This window comes from Neolamprologus multifasciatus, chromosome 11, assembly GCF_963576455.1.
Source record: "Neolamprologus multifasciatus chromosome 11, fNeoMul1.2, whole genome shotgun sequence".
Classification (NCBI taxonomy): domain Eukaryota; kingdom Metazoa; phylum Chordata; class Actinopteri; order Cichliformes; family Cichlidae; genus Neolamprologus; species Neolamprologus multifasciatus.
In genome coordinates, this window is record NC_140449.1 from 20,411,425 (window position 1) to 20,428,741 (window position 17,317).

Consider the following 17,317-nt stretch of genomic DNA (forward strand, 5'->3'; position numbering starts at 1 on the left):
TTATTTTGGCACCCATGACATGTTTAACTGGTTCAAGCCATCAATAAAACGTATAAAGTCATCTCAGTGGAACCTTTAAGAACTCTACTTTAATAAAGTTGGGAAATATCACTTTAATGACTTCATCAAAATGAGTTTTAATGAGATTAAAAATCCCTTCCATGTGTCTGAAAACACATTTTAAAATAACAATTTGTCTGATTTCTTCATAAAACAGTTAAATTACTGATTTAAATCGCTAAACTAACATGTACAAAAAAGTAACAAATACGCTAATTTTCTTTAAAAAGTTGAATTATTGGATGCTTCCACGATTATCACAAAAGAATCGTTCTTAGTTTTTGTGCAATGCGGGCTTCAGTTTTCATATCACGCTCGTGTAGACTGGCTTAGAAAGCCACCATTTCTCGAATCTTACTCGTAGGTACAACTTCTGGTGAGTCCAGTGAAAGCTTCCACTTTCAGAAGAATTTGATACTTACAGACTGTTGTCAAACTTGCATAAATATATACATTATATACATAAATCATGCTGAATAGTGAAGGTTGAAAAAAATATCCCTACAAGAAATGTTGACGAAAACATACATAATACATGAACATCGTTTGAAATAACACATTGAAGGTTTGGTGCCAGATGAAGGCTTCCAGCGACAGAATGACCAAAGAAAGGGAACGCAGATTCCCCAGAGGTGATGATATTAGTTTTTGAGAGAAAGAAAAGCTAACCAGCACATTTCAGATCTTGAAACACATTTTATTAGGAACCTAATGTATTCAGGAGGACATGCTTTCTCTCATCTGACTTTACTTTGGTTCTGAAAAATGTGAAATATACACAATCAAGGTGCTGATTACATGCTGAGAGGCTCTGAAAAGCATTCTCCAAGTAGGCAAACATTACAGCGTCTTCTATCCCAGACATAATTTTACTTGCTTTTTAAGTATATAATCTATACACCAAAAAATTTAAGTGAAAAAACCAAGACTGCACCCTTAAAACAAACAATGAAAAAGCCCTGAATTGAGTAACTAAACTATAACCACACAAATGTAAAACACATAAAATTAATTGAAATTTTAATGCAGATAAATATTCTTTGTCTCTATTAATATCCTACATCTTCTATTTCAAAATATGTAATCAACACCAACAATGCAAGCCTTCTTATTCAGCCGAGCTGCAATCAAATGTGGGTCAACATGTGACAACAGAGTCTGCAGTCCCGAAATTCCATACACTGTAATTACAGGGTTATTTGCGGAGCTCTGCTTCATCTTGTAAGAATTTTTTTTTTTGTCAGACATAGTTAAAAAGTAAATTTGGCATTGCATAAACTGTTTATGAATGCAGTCATCCCGGAAAACCTTGGCGGAAACTTGGTGGGATTTTTACGATCTTCTAAATTTATATTATACGGCAACATCTGTCTACAATTATAAACTTCGTTTTGGACGTTTACTTCAATTCCAGCATTTGCATATCAACACATAACAAGAACATCCATAGAGTGAGGAATAAAATATCAGAATTGTAATATTTGATATGATTGTTCCAGTGTTTCAGGTTTTAAATCAAAGCTAGAACTATTACACGAAAGCTTTTGGTGTGTGCATGCTTTTGCAGGAGTAAACATCCATGCAGTTTAACACGCAACGCACAGAGAGGTGCTACTGCTTTTAAAGTCCTTTTACGCCACTCTAAAAGCATAATTCTCTTTCTGCTGATTTGAGTATGCTTACTTTATCATTCTGAATGGTAAAAAAATAAATAAATAAAAATCCAAGCATGAGCTCTGGAATGTGAAGGTCAAAAATCAAAGCCACTTCACAACAACATGCCTCAACAGTACCAAACATGTCATCAGAAGAGATCATAAACCATGAAATAGAAGCATTAGTCCCATTATCCAGGAAATTGCCTCCCTAGCTTCACAATCTTCACATTCTATATTACAGCCTATATAAATGAAAATGCATTTACAGCTTATTTGGATGAACACCTCTATGTTTAAAAAAAAAACATAAAACAGAAACATCTCCTTTAGGGCTAAAACCAGCCTTCGAGCTGACCGAAAATAACTACCTTAAGGTCAATGTATGGACTATGATGCTACAAAGTCTATTAATACCTGAAGTCTATTGGGTATCTGAATCTTATCAGGCTTTGGCCCCACAGATAAAAACTCTGCTCGATATTCCACTAGGTTACTCACATTACAACGGCCTCTTACACCACAAGGTCATTTCAAGTCCCAGAAGTCTCCTTATCTCTATACTCTGGTGTATTGCACTGAATGAATGTGTGTGTGTGTCCCACCAATAAAAACGTTTGTGTGTTGTCACTGAGACGGTGGTTACATAAACAACTCAATATATTTAAAAGATAAATAATCATGTACTCAAACCATTTAAATGCAATCATATTTATTTTGTTGTTTAGCCACATAAAAAAGGCTCAGATTGCAGTTGGCTCTTCACAGAAGAAGCTACATTCTTCACTAAAATGTGAAAGCAGAACACACATAAACCGCCTAGTAGTAGACTACATGATGTTGGGGGAAGAACTACATCACTGACCAGGATATTAAAAAAAAAATCTTCAAACATTTGTCACCCATTTAAGAATAAAATGATATATTTATAAAAAAAAAAACATTGTCATGATTGGTGTGATTTACAGCATTTTGACACTCAAGTTGACACTCAAATATTATATATATGTAAAGCTAGGATAAAGTGTACAATTAACCTACAGGTTTTTCTAACACAAGTCACTCTAATATTTTGGGTAGATAATTTTGTGATGTAATAAATATATTACCTTAATTTAATTTCAATGAAAAATACACATGTACGTCTTCTCTAATTTAAAAAATATCTAATTTGAAAAATAAATGAATTTTAATTTGTTAGGATTTTTTAAATGAGTGTCTATAATTTGGAAGGACTTTCTTTAAAAGCACAAAAAAGCAACAACAAGAAATAAACAACATTTAAATCATTTAGCTTGAGAAACTACATCACAGCAGAGCGTACTGAAAAATATACCAGTAAATACACACATATATGGAAAAAAAATCATTGTTTTTAGTCAAATTTTTGTTGTTAAATAAAAAAGGTAAGTTCTCACTAAAATGTGTTGTATAGTCAATACATCTTTTTTTTCTGGCAGATTATATTAACTATACAGCAAAAGCTAAAAGAAAACATGTGAAAAACAAAACAAAACAAAGAACAACTAAAGGAGCAAATAGTTTGTATCCTTATCTGCACAACTGCTGGACCAACAGGAGAATCAACCAATCAGTTCCACAGTGTGTTCAGTGGAGTGAGATGAGCTGATGCTTTCCAGCTACCCACAAACCTCTCCGTTCTGCTTATTAAGGGTGCAGATGCAGAACAGTGGAGTGGCAAATCAGAGAGGACAAACGCTGTCCCAGGTCCCATTATTAACATACAGCACCAGATTCTAGTGTCCAGTTTCTGGGTTTACGGTAAACCCAGTTCAACTCCAGTACAACCAGTTTAATCCCAGCAGGGGGCGCAGGAGCCCAGCCTCACTCTTCGAGAATATTCCCCAGTTCCTCCGAAAATGCCTTTTGTTTCAAAATCTAATTAGTTAAAAAAGTAGAACACACGTGTCTCGATCACGGCAGAAACGAGGCAATGAAGGATCATTCAGGTATTTGCACATGGCAAAGTACAGCATGTCAGAACAAAGTAAAGAAGTCACCAGCTAACTGAGTGACCTCTAACCTGAGCCGCTAAGTACAGTAGTATGTGTTTATTTGGCCACTTTTCACCAGGTTGAAAATGAGAAACAAAACAAGAAACAAAGGAAAACTGACTCATTATTCCTCTGAAATCAGACTGGGATATGAGTCTTACAGTCAGGCTTAGCTGTAGAATTGATATTAAGTGGTATTACTTACACAACAGGTAGGAAAACAAAATAATCAGAAATGAATCACTGTGATTCATAATGTCAGTTCCTGACACACTGTGGCCCCGTTTTGGAGAAGATGTCCGATTCTTTCCAGATTTTCACACGTAAACAGCCACAAGGCAATAAGTGTCATTTTGCAATAGCTTAGCAAATATGGCATTGTGTAATTCACAAGTAGTGCAGAGGCGTACTTGTACGCCACATTCCCACGGAGAACTGGTGGGAGGTCAGCGATGAGGACGGACAGTTCAGGTAGTCAACAGGAGCACGATGAGGAGGAGCGGAGGTGACGCTGCCCTGAGTGAGGATCCACTACTTAGAGGTACCGTTTCTGAAACAGAGATGTATGAAAAATCTTCAACTCATACACGATATATAAACAAATTTGCTCAAATCTGTTTTCTAAGATTTGGGCTTGTCCTTGCTTGTCAAGAGAGATCTAAACAGTGACAGGATACGATGTTAATTCAGATACCAACTCGCCTTCAAATTAATAGCAACAGTTTCGAAAAGCCTCTGGGTTTTCTGAGTAGCACTAGATGAACTGACTGGCTTAAACAAAGCCCTGACCCCAACCCCATTAAACACTTTTAGGTCAAACTGGAGCACTGATTGTGTTTTACATCTTGTCAACTAACATCAGCGCCACAAATCACTAATGCCCTTGTGGTCGAATTGGTTAAAATCTCTTTGTGGAAACTTCCCAGGCCAGTGGAGGCTGGTAAAGCGACACATCAATGTCCATTAATTCAGCAATCGCTTTTGTTCCACTTCTTTTGACTTGTTTATCTTACGTTTAAAGCGTGTTTGAACATTGCAGTAAATGAGAGAAGACACAGAGGTACGACCTGTCTGTTAATCGTGTAAGCATGCACATATGGTGGAAAGATTGTAAGTAACTCGAGTTTAAGACGTTGCATCTCACCTTGTTTTTGTTTTGAACCTTCTGATGCTGGAATAAGCAAGTGGGATGGGGGGTGGGGGTGGGAGAGAAAAGATTTAGATAAAGTTGAGGCAAAGAAACAAGTTGCTGATTAGTCATTTTTTCCATGCTTAACTTTCTCAATAAAGCTGCTGCTTTGTGGAATAAGAGGAGCAAGAAACAGACAAATGACCAGGGGAAGGTATTTACCATTACTCAAAGACTAACGCCATGAAAAATGAGTACTGACTGGCTGTGCAACCCTAAATATGTCCCCTATGCAAATTCTTCTAAAGGTCGGATAAAAAAAGAGCTTGAGAAGCATGGCAACAGGAAAAGATAGTGTTATGTAAATTAGAAAGAGTAAGAATGATCAAAATTATACAGAGGGGATACAGGAAATGAAAAAGAGGGAGGGAAAAATAAAATAAAATTCAAAATGACAGAGCGAAACCAAGAAGTGGACAGAAGATGAAAGGGAGAGCAGTGGAGACTCGAGTGAGAAAGTACGGCAAAAAAAAAAAAAAAAAAAAAGAAGGTTGGAAAGATTGAAACAAGGTCAGACAGAGAGAAAAGGGAGGGAGAGAAAGAGACGGGATAAGAGGGTGTTTGTGTCTGGGCGTCACTTTCTCAGCAGGAGGGGGACTAAAAGGAAATAATGGAGGGAAGAATGGAGGATGCTGTGATGCAGGAACAGGGAGGGCTTAAAGAAAGGACAAAAAAAATACAGGTAGTGGGGCTAAAAACGGTTAAAAATCCCTCCTGATAGAGAAGCGCCATATAATACCAGTGAGAGCGTACAGAGGGTCAGGGAACGAGGATGAGCTTGCACAATTGCAGGTGTTATTAAATGAATCTATGGCCTTGAACCAACCTCGGAGAACTGCAACCCTGAACGCTCACAAGACACACAAACTGCATTTATTTCCTGGAGATGTAACCGTAACTTAACTGCTTGTGTGCACCCATGAGGAAGACGCGTCCCCATGACGTGACTGCAGATTTCAGACCCCACAACATTAATAATACCTGCACCACACACACACAAACACACACACACACACACACAGAGGCAGAATGCGTATCGATGATGCCAGCATAACTAACACCATATCCCACAGTTTCTTCCTGTGTGACTGTTATGCTGACACAAGTCACTACATTATTTCTGTGCAAACAGTGACCATCTAAGGGTTAACAAAGGATTAGAGGTCTGGGCCTTGTGCAGAGCTTGTGTGAGTATGTGTGTGTAAGTGAGTGAGAAACAGCGGGAACCCCCCAAAAGCAAACAGACAATAGCAGAGAGTTCCTATCTAAACGGCCTTTCTGCGCTCCATGAAAATGTTCTCAAAATTGTTTATTTAAAATATGTACAATAAAAATATTTAAACGCATTTCAAGGACCACAAAATTGCTTCTCAACTTGAAATTGTACAATGAAAATATATTAATATCTTTATATAGGTGGACATTTGGATGGGAAAACTTATTCATGGTAGTTTTTAAAAAAAATAAAACCTGTATTTTAAGAGTAAAACTTCTCAACGGTACACTAACAGTTAGCGTTACGTGTAACTCGCACATAATGCGCAGTTGGAAAATAAAATTTGCTCATAAATGCCTTGTGTTTGCCCGGGTGTGTTTGATGTGTGTGTTTTGATCCGACTTTAATCACATCATTTGCGCAGAAGCCGAATTTTCAGACATTCGTTTGTGTCAACATCACAATTTTGGTCATGGCGAGCCCCCCGCGACAAAATGGTGCCCATGGTGGCGTGACTGCAAGAAGAGTGCCCTCTCTGCACTGCAGTCAGAAACAAGCCGCATGTGTAACTGTACATGCACAACCATGGTTAAGTGAATGTGTGTGTATGGCGGCGGAAATGTGTGTGTGTGTGTGTGTTCTTCAGTCAGCATAACGCCCCACTGCAGAGACAGACAATGTTCCACCATCCCACCTCTCCTCTCATGCCGCCATTTTACACAAGCAGGAGGTAACGTTAACCAAATCTGATTTTTAATCGCTTAACTGAAAAACAAAAATAAAATCGCGAACGAATAACGAAACGCGCAAATCGATGAAGACGGGGAAAGTCCATTTTGAGTCCGAAGTTCGGGATCCGAGCGAGCTCGGCTGGGCAAGCGGTTTGTGCACGTCGCCGTTCGAGTCTTGTCCCTGAGTATAATGAGTTCAGAGGGTACAAAGGTATTTGGGCGGGAGGGGAGGGGGTTAAGGAGGGCACTGGAGTAAGAAATTAGAAAAAAAAATGGATGGAAAAAAGGGAGAAAGAAAGTGGGGAAAATGGTGAAGCTCTGTAAACTGAAATGAATGTAACGGACTGCTCACAGCAGGAGAACGGCAGAAAAAAAAGGGAAGAGAGAGAGAGAGAAAGGGAATCAATTAGAGAGAGAGGAGAGTTGGTCTGTAATGGTTTCTCACAGTAGGACGGCTGAAAAACAGAAAGGCAGCGAGACAGAGTGACAAGAAGAACAAGAGCGATAAACACAACAGGATGAGTTTTAGGGAAAAAGTTGCAGCGTAACAAAAAAAAAAAAAAAGGTGAGCGTAGAGTAAGAGGCAAAGCGAGCACATGAAAGATGCAATTGAGGGCTGCAGGGCGCCACAGATTTCACACGACAGCAGTCTGCTGATGCCAATTCAAAGCCCTGTTTTCTGATGCAACAGAGGCTTTCAGCAAAGTCCTTTCTCTTGTGTGATTCCTGACAGTTTTGCTCAATTAAACATCACATCATCACACACATCGCTGTGCTAAAATTCGTAACCGAAGCCTAAAGAGCAGAAACACGCTTTACAACACGACAAAAAACAAGTTAGGGAAACAACGTCGCGAAGAGCCATGTGTGCAGAACATCATTAGGAGCCTCCCGTGTCAACGAGTCTGCCTAGTTTGTTGTGTTCTTCGGTTAAATTAAGGCGATAAACACACATTCACACACTGGAGAGGAGATCGAGGGACCGGAGAGTGGTAGCTGACCTTGGAGCAATGACAGCGTACCTGATGGACTCGCTCACTGTCACCACTCTGTCCTTCAGTCCGATGTGAGGCAGTGGGTCGTTTTGTGTGTGTGTGCACTCCTATAATAAATTCAAACACCCACAACGGGGGCATCCCCGTATTGAACTTTTAATTATATGGGCTTCTTTCTGTAAAAAGAGGAGGAGGAGGGAGGGAGGTGCGTGTTTTGAAGTTTAGATAAGAGATGTAGCTGAAGGACAGGAGCTGCCATCACCAGCGGCCACACACACACACACACACACACACACTCAGCGAGTAGAAAGGCACTGTGTGCCCTGCTGCCATGCTACCTGTCAGATAAAAGGGAACCTGAGCAGGAAGGAACTAGGGAGTATGCGAGGTGTTACCACAGGGAACAACACAACAACAGCTGTGGTAAACCGCCACTAATGGACAGCCAAAGAGAGAAAGAGAAATCCTACAACTCTCCTTCATCTCCTCTCTCATCCATCTAATTTGCTCCCATCTCGCCGGCCTCATGCATGCTCATCCCAACGCACTCGCCGCACAGCGTGTGCGCGACAGAGATGGAGCGAAGAAGAGAAACGGGAAGACGGGGAGTCGGTGAATAACTGTAGATATGGAGATACAACAAAGAGATAGAGAGAACACGGGAAAGATAGGGGAGGTGGAGTGGGGCGGGGTCTGGCGGGTGGGGTGGGAGAGTCGGGTGGAGGACGTGTAAGACACTGCCATGGATGGTGCCTAGATTAGTTTTGCTCCAGTAGCGAAAGATCATAAAAAATGAGGAAGGGAGGAGAGAGCTGAAGAGACAGAGAGAAGGGGGGGATTAGTGCCACTTCAGGAATGACAGAAGACTGAAGAAAGAAAGAGCAGGAGGTTGGAGTAGTGGGGGGAGTCAAAGACAAGGAGACGGAGATCCTGAAATTTAGTCGGGATTAGTTTTGGTTAAGAAATAGGATGAGAGGCTGAGAGGGGAAAAAATGAGACAAGGAACAGTACATTGACATATGTGTATCTTTGAAGGGGAAGTCTTTCTGCTATGAAGTAAATAGATTCTTACAGTAAAGTCAAGCATGCGCTCATGTCTCCCTGCATGCACGATCCAGGTGATTGCAAATATTTTGATTATTTTTGGCTCAGACAGGCTGATTAGGGAAAAGCTGTCAGAAGGTCAAGACTGCATTAGCATTTTCTCACTGAACAACTATCAGTGGTATTTCTAATTAATGACAGCAGGATAATTAGCATATAAAAAAAGTCATCAGCCTTCATTCTGGTAATAACGCAGCAAATTACTCCCCGTATCACCAGGACGGTGAGAACCATTCGGAGACGGCTGGAGCTCCTTTTATTCCACTTTAATTGTCTTCCCTTTTTTTCCAAACTGATGAATTTAGTCAGTGCTGATTGATTAGACAACCACGAAACCAGTTTCTTTAGTACAAGTGCGTGTTAGCGCAACAAACCCCCTGCAGATAACACTGGGATGGGAACTGGGACGGACGTCTGAGACACGCATGTGGGGGTATACACACACACACACACACACACTTACACTTGTACAAATTGAACTTCAGAAGAATGCACGCAAAGGCCCATAGATGCAGAAACCCACCAAAACAAAAAAAAGCGCACTTGGTAGTACACATAGAAAGGCTCCCACGCACACACTGACAACTATACAGGGATTCCCACTGTGACTGGGCAACATTCCCAACCGGAATGGGCAGCTCACTGGACTGGAAGACTAACATTACTCCAGGCAGGCTCTGGATTAGATCAACTCTGGGAATTTCAGATGGGGACAGAGTGATTGAGAGAGAATGAGGAAGGTAGTTTTAAAAAAAGAGAGCGAGGGAGAGAGTAGGGGAGGGGTAAAATGTGTTTTAGAAGATGTTGTCTCATTTATATGGTAAAGATAAATATTTTGAAGCGTACAGATGCGTTAGGTTTCAATGATTATGGCACAGATTTTTAAAAAAGAGAAAAGAGAAGAAAGCAGAAGGTACATTAGAGGGGATAAGCAGAAGTCTAAACATGATGCTATACAGCCCATGTAGCAGAGATGTGAGAGGCAGAGAAAAGAGTGTCTTGGTGTACAAAGTGGGGCGGGGGGGGGGGGGGGGGGGGTTTGAGCATGAAAGAAACAACAGATGAAAAGAGGAGTGTACTCACTGGGCGCACAGCACACTGTGACACGCAACTTCATACATGGCAGAGGAGGGCCTTCATCTGTGGGTAGAGCTGGAAAGAACAAGGAAAAGAAAAAATGTAAATAAGCTTCACACTTAATAAATCCAACAATCGGTTAGCCAATATTAAAAAAAAAACTTAATTAACACTTGCTGAATGAAACTCTTCCAAAACAAAAATGTACTCTTTGAGAAGTCCTGTGCTCCTGCTGGTGAATTCATATTATAAGCTTAAGGAACAGCAAGCTTATTTATTTAGGCTTTCTGTTTTAACCATATCAATAACTCATGACATCCCCCCCCCCCCCCCCCCCAAAAAAAAAACACTCCCTGTGTGTACTTATCAGACTCATCTACACAACTAAATAAAAACAATGCGACACAATCGAGAGTGCAACCATTACAGAACGCGACACTTTCGATCCACTCAGATTATGGCTCACATGGGAACATGGCAAACATCAGCGGTATTACCTGCCACTCTAACGCTGCTTTTGCAAAACAAATGTGTCTGGAAACTGCAGTTAAAGGCTTTTTATCTTTGAATAAAAACGGCAACAAATTCAAGACCCAACACACAAGTCGAGTGTACGATTACCAACAGTTTGTCTCACTTTGTACCGACACTTTCGACTGATAAGACGCAGCAAGTCCTCCGAGAAGTCTGTGGTACAGCACAGAATGACAGTGGAGCTGCAGAACTGGGTTATGCTTATGACGACTGAAGCAGCTCCATCACAAACAGGAACTAGAAGGGCAATTTGAAAGTGCAGTAATCCAAAATTTGTTCAAACCTTGCGGTTTTAACAGAAATGTAACACGCTCTTCGTTCGCCCATCTTTCACCTCTCTACAACATGTCAAGCTATCCAGCTTTTCAAAGCTTTTTTTTATTGTGTTCATAGAAAAACAAATAATACTGAAAATGAAACGAGGTTTACAGAATATGATGCTCCACTGTGCTAGCATAATGGGCCTTTTTCACAGAGTAGCCACTTCAACTTGTCATAGCAGAAAAAGCTGGTGTGCTACCGCTGCTAAGCCAAAGATCCAGAGCTCTGTTTACCCAAATATGCATTAAAGCTAAGTCGGTTATAAAATCTGTCTTACATGCACTTGTAAGTCTAAGAGAAAAGGCACTTTCACAAAAACATTATTACTTAAGGGGCACTCAGAAATGACAATAGATTAAAACGTTTCTACTAACCAATATTAGCACATCGGGAGATTAAATATAGCTACACTGCCACAACACAGGTTCAAATGAACTGAGCAACTTAATATTAAGTTAATGGTTAAAAAAGATCATCTAGTTTGTCAGTTACTCCATAGCCCAGTCTCAAAACAATTCACAATGATCATTATTCATGTCCCATCTTCACACAAAATGTTAATTCAGTTTTTTCAGAAACATCAAATGTGTTTTCTAAAGTTCTACTTTTAGCTGGCAGGATCCAGAGTTTATTAACAGACCCTCTAGATCTACATTCAGACATGTAAACGGTCAAACTGAATGAATAAATTGCTGCATCTACTCGTCACACACTGGTACATTTTTTCCAGATAAAACGAATTTCACAAAGTCAGAAAGCTGGTGGGAATCTCTACTTTAGCAACTTTCATAGGAATAAATGGAGTGACAACCATCTACACCCACTGGCCACTTTGTTAGGCACAGAAGGTCAACTCGTTGTTAATGCAAATATCTAATCAGCTATTTGTGTTGATCACATGACAGCAGTGCAACACATTTAAGCACGTAGACATGCTTGAGACAAATTGCTTCCACTGACCACCAGAACGTGGAAGGCGATTAAAGTGACTTTGAACGTAGCATCCCATATGGAAAAGATATATATAAATCTTATAAAGTTTGTATCTGTCTTGTGTGAAACTTGTATAAAAAGCATACAAGAGTGAAAACAGATATAAGATCCCTTGAAAAATTATATAAATGAAACTTGTAAGTTTTGGATACTTACTAAAACAATATATGAAAGTAATGAGAAAGTGGCCACTTTCATGAGTAAATCATATAAGCCTTATATGATTCACTATATGAAGTAGGCCACATCTTATGCAAGTCTTTTATAAGTTTTTAGTATTTCTTTTCCATATGGGATGGTTGTTGTTGGTGCTAGACTGGTTGGTGTGAGTATTTCAGGAACTATACTTGGATTTTCCTACACAACCATCTCCAGGTTTTACAGAGAAAAACTGAAAACATCCAGTGAGCAACAGTTCTCTAGGCAATGTCAGAGGTCAATAGTAACTTAACTCACTTGTTACAAGAACGCTATGCAATGCACAACCATGTAAAATCTTAAAGCACCTGCGCTACAACAGCTGAAGACCACAGTGGGCGCCAGCCCTGTCAGCTAAGAATAGGAAAGTGAGTTCACTCGGGTTCACAAAACTGGACAACAGAAGTTTGGAAAAATGTTGCCTGGACTTTCTGCTGCAACATTCAGATGTTAGAGTCAGAATGTGGTGTAAAAATAAAAGCATCCTGCTTGTATTAACAGTTCAAGCTAGCGGTGGTGTAATGGTGAGGGATATTTTCTTTGCACACTTTGGACACCTTACTACAAACATTGTTTAAAACACCACAGCCTACCTGAGCATTGTTGCTGGCCATGTCTATCCCTTTATGACTACAGCAGGATAACGCACAAATCATCTTAACCTGGTTTCTTGAACATGAAAATCTGTTTGGTGTACTTAAATGAACTCCACGGTCACTAGATCTGAATGCAACATTGGATGTGGTGGAATGATAGATTTACATCACGGATGTTCAGGCAAGAACTCTGCAGCATGTGTGATGCTATCACGTCAATATGAACCAAAACGTTCCTAGCACTTCGTTGAAAATGTGGCACGAAGAATTAAGGGAGCCACCAGTAAAGAGCAGTAAAATCCGAAAAAGGAATGAGTGTGCTTGTTATTAGCAACGCTGTTTTGATTCCATTGTGGTTTTTGAGGGCCCTGTATAGTGGAAAAAGTGACACGCTCCAGTCTTTTTGTTAAATGGTGAAAAAAAAATGCATTGCAAATGTATGACACTGGGCTCTGAATTATGTCCATCAGTTCATAGTGTTTCAACTCAAAACTTTTGTTAACTGTTTCTGTGTTTCTGCGTTTGCCCATTTGTAATAATTTACTGTTGACTCTCCAAATGTCAAGTCCTTTGTTCGTTTCCTCGGCTTTCCTTTATCTGCCGCATTTTTCAAATGTCTTGTGATTGTTGTCAATGCAGTGAGATCTGTTGTTCTAAGCTCTCTTTGTCACCATTACTCTGGCCACTGTTGGGAAGAGCTGACTATCAGAGGATGTAAAGGTGTTTCCTGTTTTTGGGGATCTAGATATGGAGACCCAATGGGTCTTGGTCAGCAGGGTGAGCAGTAGGGCAGAGACCAGGAGGCAGTGGGTTGTCACTGTCATAGTCTGTGGGAGAGATGAGCTGAGCCCAGCTCAGACTCAGCCAACTAATGCCATTAGTGTTTCTAATACCATTGTACTGTTCTCCCGGGCTAATGCCATTATGCAGTCTCCGGTGCTGCGGGCCCATTCAGTGCACACACCCCAGAGCCAGACATTTGGACCAACTTTACGCCTTATCTTTGATGTGGACAAAACACACACAATCGCCCAGAGCCCGATGTGGCCCAAACCAGGGGGTAAGATCTATTGTTGCTTTTCTGTGAACTGGCATGAACTACCACAATAGCCCAGTGTGCATGTGCGTACATACATACGTTTGTGTGTGTGTGTTAGTGTGTGTGAGCGTGTCTCATACCCTCACAATGCTCCATTGTCCCTCAGACCGCAGCAGTAATTTATGTAAAGATTCTTTCTTTTCCTTCATTTCCATCCATCACTTTTGTTGTTCCCCACTTTTCTCTCTCCCATTTGGGTTCCACTCATCCATCCTCCCATCCCTTTCTCCCCCCACCCTTCCCGTACTGTGAGACTGTGTCCATCGTTTGCTCTTTTTCTCCCCGTGTCACTCTTCCACGCTTCTCTACCTCCGTCTGCTTCTCTGCCTGCCTTTTTTTCCTCCCTCGCTGTCGCCGTGTATTGATCTCGATTTCTTCCACCTACACTTTTTTGTCTCTTTGTTGTCACCCTTCCGTACTATGCATTCGCTTGACTCTTTCATTTTCTGCTTTCGTTTCATGCCCTCCCCCCTCTTGGACTTACACCAGAAGTTGTAAAAAAGCAAGCAAAAAAAAAAAAAAAGGCAACTGATTTTACAGCCACTAAGCCATCTTCTGTATCTTTCCCTCCCTTTTTTTCCCTCCAGTGGTTTGAAATAAATGAGTGAGGGGAGAGGATTGCAGGAAGATGTCACGGAGAAACCATCACTTGAATTGTGCAACAGCCTACAGGTTTATGAAAACATCATATTAATGTCATTCAGCATGAATTTATGGATAACATTAATGGCATTCAGAAAGCTGCAGTTTGCCGGCACTCATAAAAAACACGCTGGCTTAAGCAACAGTGAAACCTTTTTATCCTTTAAATATGTAAGGCTTTCTGGCCGCCACATCATCTCCTGCACAGGTGTCTTTGCACAGACTGATGAACTCAAACATTAAATATTTAGATTTCTTTTTCTTTTGGGGCTGTTTTATTAGGGTGTAAGGAGCCGGAGCGAATATTCATTGTTTCACTTAAACACGATCATAAAAATGATGACAGATTATGCACAGCAAAAACGTATACTATTGATCTTATTTAAATAATCACGTGACAAAGGCTGGGAATTAATATCAATACCATATCGATACTTCTGAAATGCCAACTGTAGTGCTGAAATGCCCCGAAATGTGCCATTAGGAGTTAGATAGAAACAAAATAATGATTAATACTAATGATTTTAGATGCTTAATTCATATTAATACTTAACATTTATTTAATATTAAATACTTCAGATTCAAGGCAACATTCTTCTTATGCTAAACTAAAAATCAGATGGCGTTTGTTGGCTGGACAATCAAAAAATCTCAGGGCACTGATATAATGGAAAGATTTGTATCCATTTATTCATATTTCTGGAAACTGACAAGAATCAAAGCAACGAATAACAACAACTTGCAGACCGATTTGTCTGCGTATAAACTTCAAAATTGTTGCATATTAAGACATGTGTGACTTTTGATATCTCTAAAAATCAGACAATTAAGTTAGGAATCTTTTGTATGGCTGCTAAATAACTAACGGTATATGTATTTGTTATATCTGTCAAATGACTGATCATCAAACATCAGGCATGTCAGAAAATTTCATATAACACTGAGCTCAAGCTGTGATATGTTTGACTCTCTAAATCGGCTTACCCTCTCCCAACACACAAAAACATACACATCATCTACTCACAGCTGTAGTAGTAGTGTCTCCCTGGCAGAAACTCAAACCCCAGTGAGAAGGGCGTGAACCTTTGGATCTTTTCTGAGAAGCGCACTGGTCCATATGGAGCAAAAGGGGTGTTACACTCCCACCTCTTGATGGCCCCTCTGGTCTCTACACAGCCTTGGAACGACTCTTCTCCCACCAGGTAGAGGGCAAGGGTCTCCGGCTGCCCGTGACCCACGGCCTCCTCGTTGGGGTAGTGGGGGCAGTGGATGTCCAGGTAATCGTTGAAATTCAGCTGGACAGACAGATCACCTGCTGTTAACCTGGAAGGAAGAACGACAACGGCATTAATACTGCATGTAGCAATTAGAGACTGATACATGACTGAAGGAGGGGGGAGGCAGCGATAGACTGCAGACACGTAGAGAAAGAGCGAGAGAAAGGACAGGAATTCCACAATTTTCCAAATGCACATCCAACACTTGTGACAGGCAATAAAACAACATTTTGATCTTTTTTAATACAAGAATTTGGTGGGATTCAAATGCTACAGCTACACTTCGGGACCAGTGACGATGCTGAGTGTCAGCTAGAGAGAGCAAAGATTCCTCACATGCTAATTAAGACCACTGAGGGGAGTTCAGCGTAAAATAAACTCGACTCCCTCTCCTTTCCACTCTCCCACTGCACAGCACAGATAGACAGATAGATGTGTGTACAAACGTAAGCGGATGTGCATGTGCATGTACAACCATGTCAGTCAAGGCTGACTGGAGTTTGGCATAACAACAACTCTGGACAAGACAGCATCATTAGGACAGAGGAGCTGCATAATGTGCGATCTTTCAGAGCGAGGATTCTGACTTCCTGTCAGCCCGCAGTATAAAGAGTTTCCCATGTACAAGCTAATATGTGAATGAAAGAATGAGAATAAAGTCAGAAGGGAAGAAGACGTAGGACAAAGCAAGAGAGGTTAACTTAACATAAAGATATCATAAGACTTCATGAAAGAACAAAGCGAGAGACAAGAAATAGGAAGGGAAATGTGTGACAAATGGAGGAAAGGCCTGTGAGTGATGAAGAGACATGAGAGGGGTCCCACAGGCAGACAGAAGGAGGTTGGTGAAAAGAAAGTTTTGGAGACAGGATGAAGAAAAGCTGGAACAAAAATATGTTTAAAAAGAAGCCAAAGGAAGAAGTTGGACATACAGGTGCAAAAAGTGGAGTAAAGAGAAAAGTAAAGTGTTTTAATTAGTGACCCCAGAGAGCCCGAGTGCAGACACACAGAGAGAAGAACAACGGAGTGGAAGAAGAGAGGAGACGGACTTTAATTGGTCTCCTCTTCGCATGGAGTGCAGGAGCAAAGAATGAGGGGCAGAATGTGGCTTGGGCAGAAGGTTCAGGTCCGTCAGTGGGAGTCTTTATAGAGGGGTGACAGAGCGGAGGAGAGAGGAAGGAGTGCTGAGAGTCAGTCAAGGGGAACATGGGAGGGAAAAGGAGCGTGGAATGGGGAGGGGACGGCGGTGGTGGTGCACGGCAGAGTACTCTGAAGTTAAGTAGGCGGACAGAGAGTAGACCAAAAGAATAAATAAGAGGAAGAAATCAGTGTGGAGAAGGAGGAGGATGACACAGAAGTGATGCAAGCCAAAATGAAACGGATAGAAATGACAGGACGCAAGAGACTGAGACGGTCCAACAAATCTGCAGAGAGTATCAAAGATGGATGGAGCAATGAGAGGAGAAATGACAAGAGTGTCGGCGAGAAGAGGCCAAAGCTCAAAAAGTAGAATAGAAATGAGCGTTGTGTTAACTCTGAAGCTGAGCACGTGTGCAGCAGGTGTGTATTTCTGTGTGAGACCACAAAAGCAGAAAAGCGTGTGCGACTATGTGTG

The 17,317-nt window shown here is 40.9% G+C and overlaps 1 protein-coding gene across 2 annotated transcripts in view; it reads right to left on the reverse strand.

Annotated features, from left to right (window-relative positions):
* Positions 1 to 736: 736 nt before the first annotated feature.
* The window catches only part of efna4 (ephrin A4), a 37,486-nt gene continuing 20,905 nt past the window's right edge, over positions 737 to 17,317 (reverse strand). Inside the window, exons 2-5 of one of the 2 annotated variants that reach the window (XM_085176115.1) lie at positions 15,450 to 15,748; positions 10,049 to 10,117; positions 4,875 to 4,901; positions 737 to 4,280 (exon numbers count right to left, since the gene is read on the reverse strand). In XM_085176115.1, the coding sequence (XP_085032241.1) occupies positions 4,198 to 4,280; positions 4,875 to 4,901; positions 10,049 to 10,117; positions 15,450 to 15,748 (478 nt within the window). In that variant the 3' untranslated portion in view covers positions 737 to 4,197. The remainder of the gene's footprint in view (positions 4,281 to 4,874; positions 4,902 to 10,048; positions 10,118 to 15,449; positions 15,749 to 17,317) is intronic. The other variant, XM_085176116.1, reaches the window with a different exon arrangement.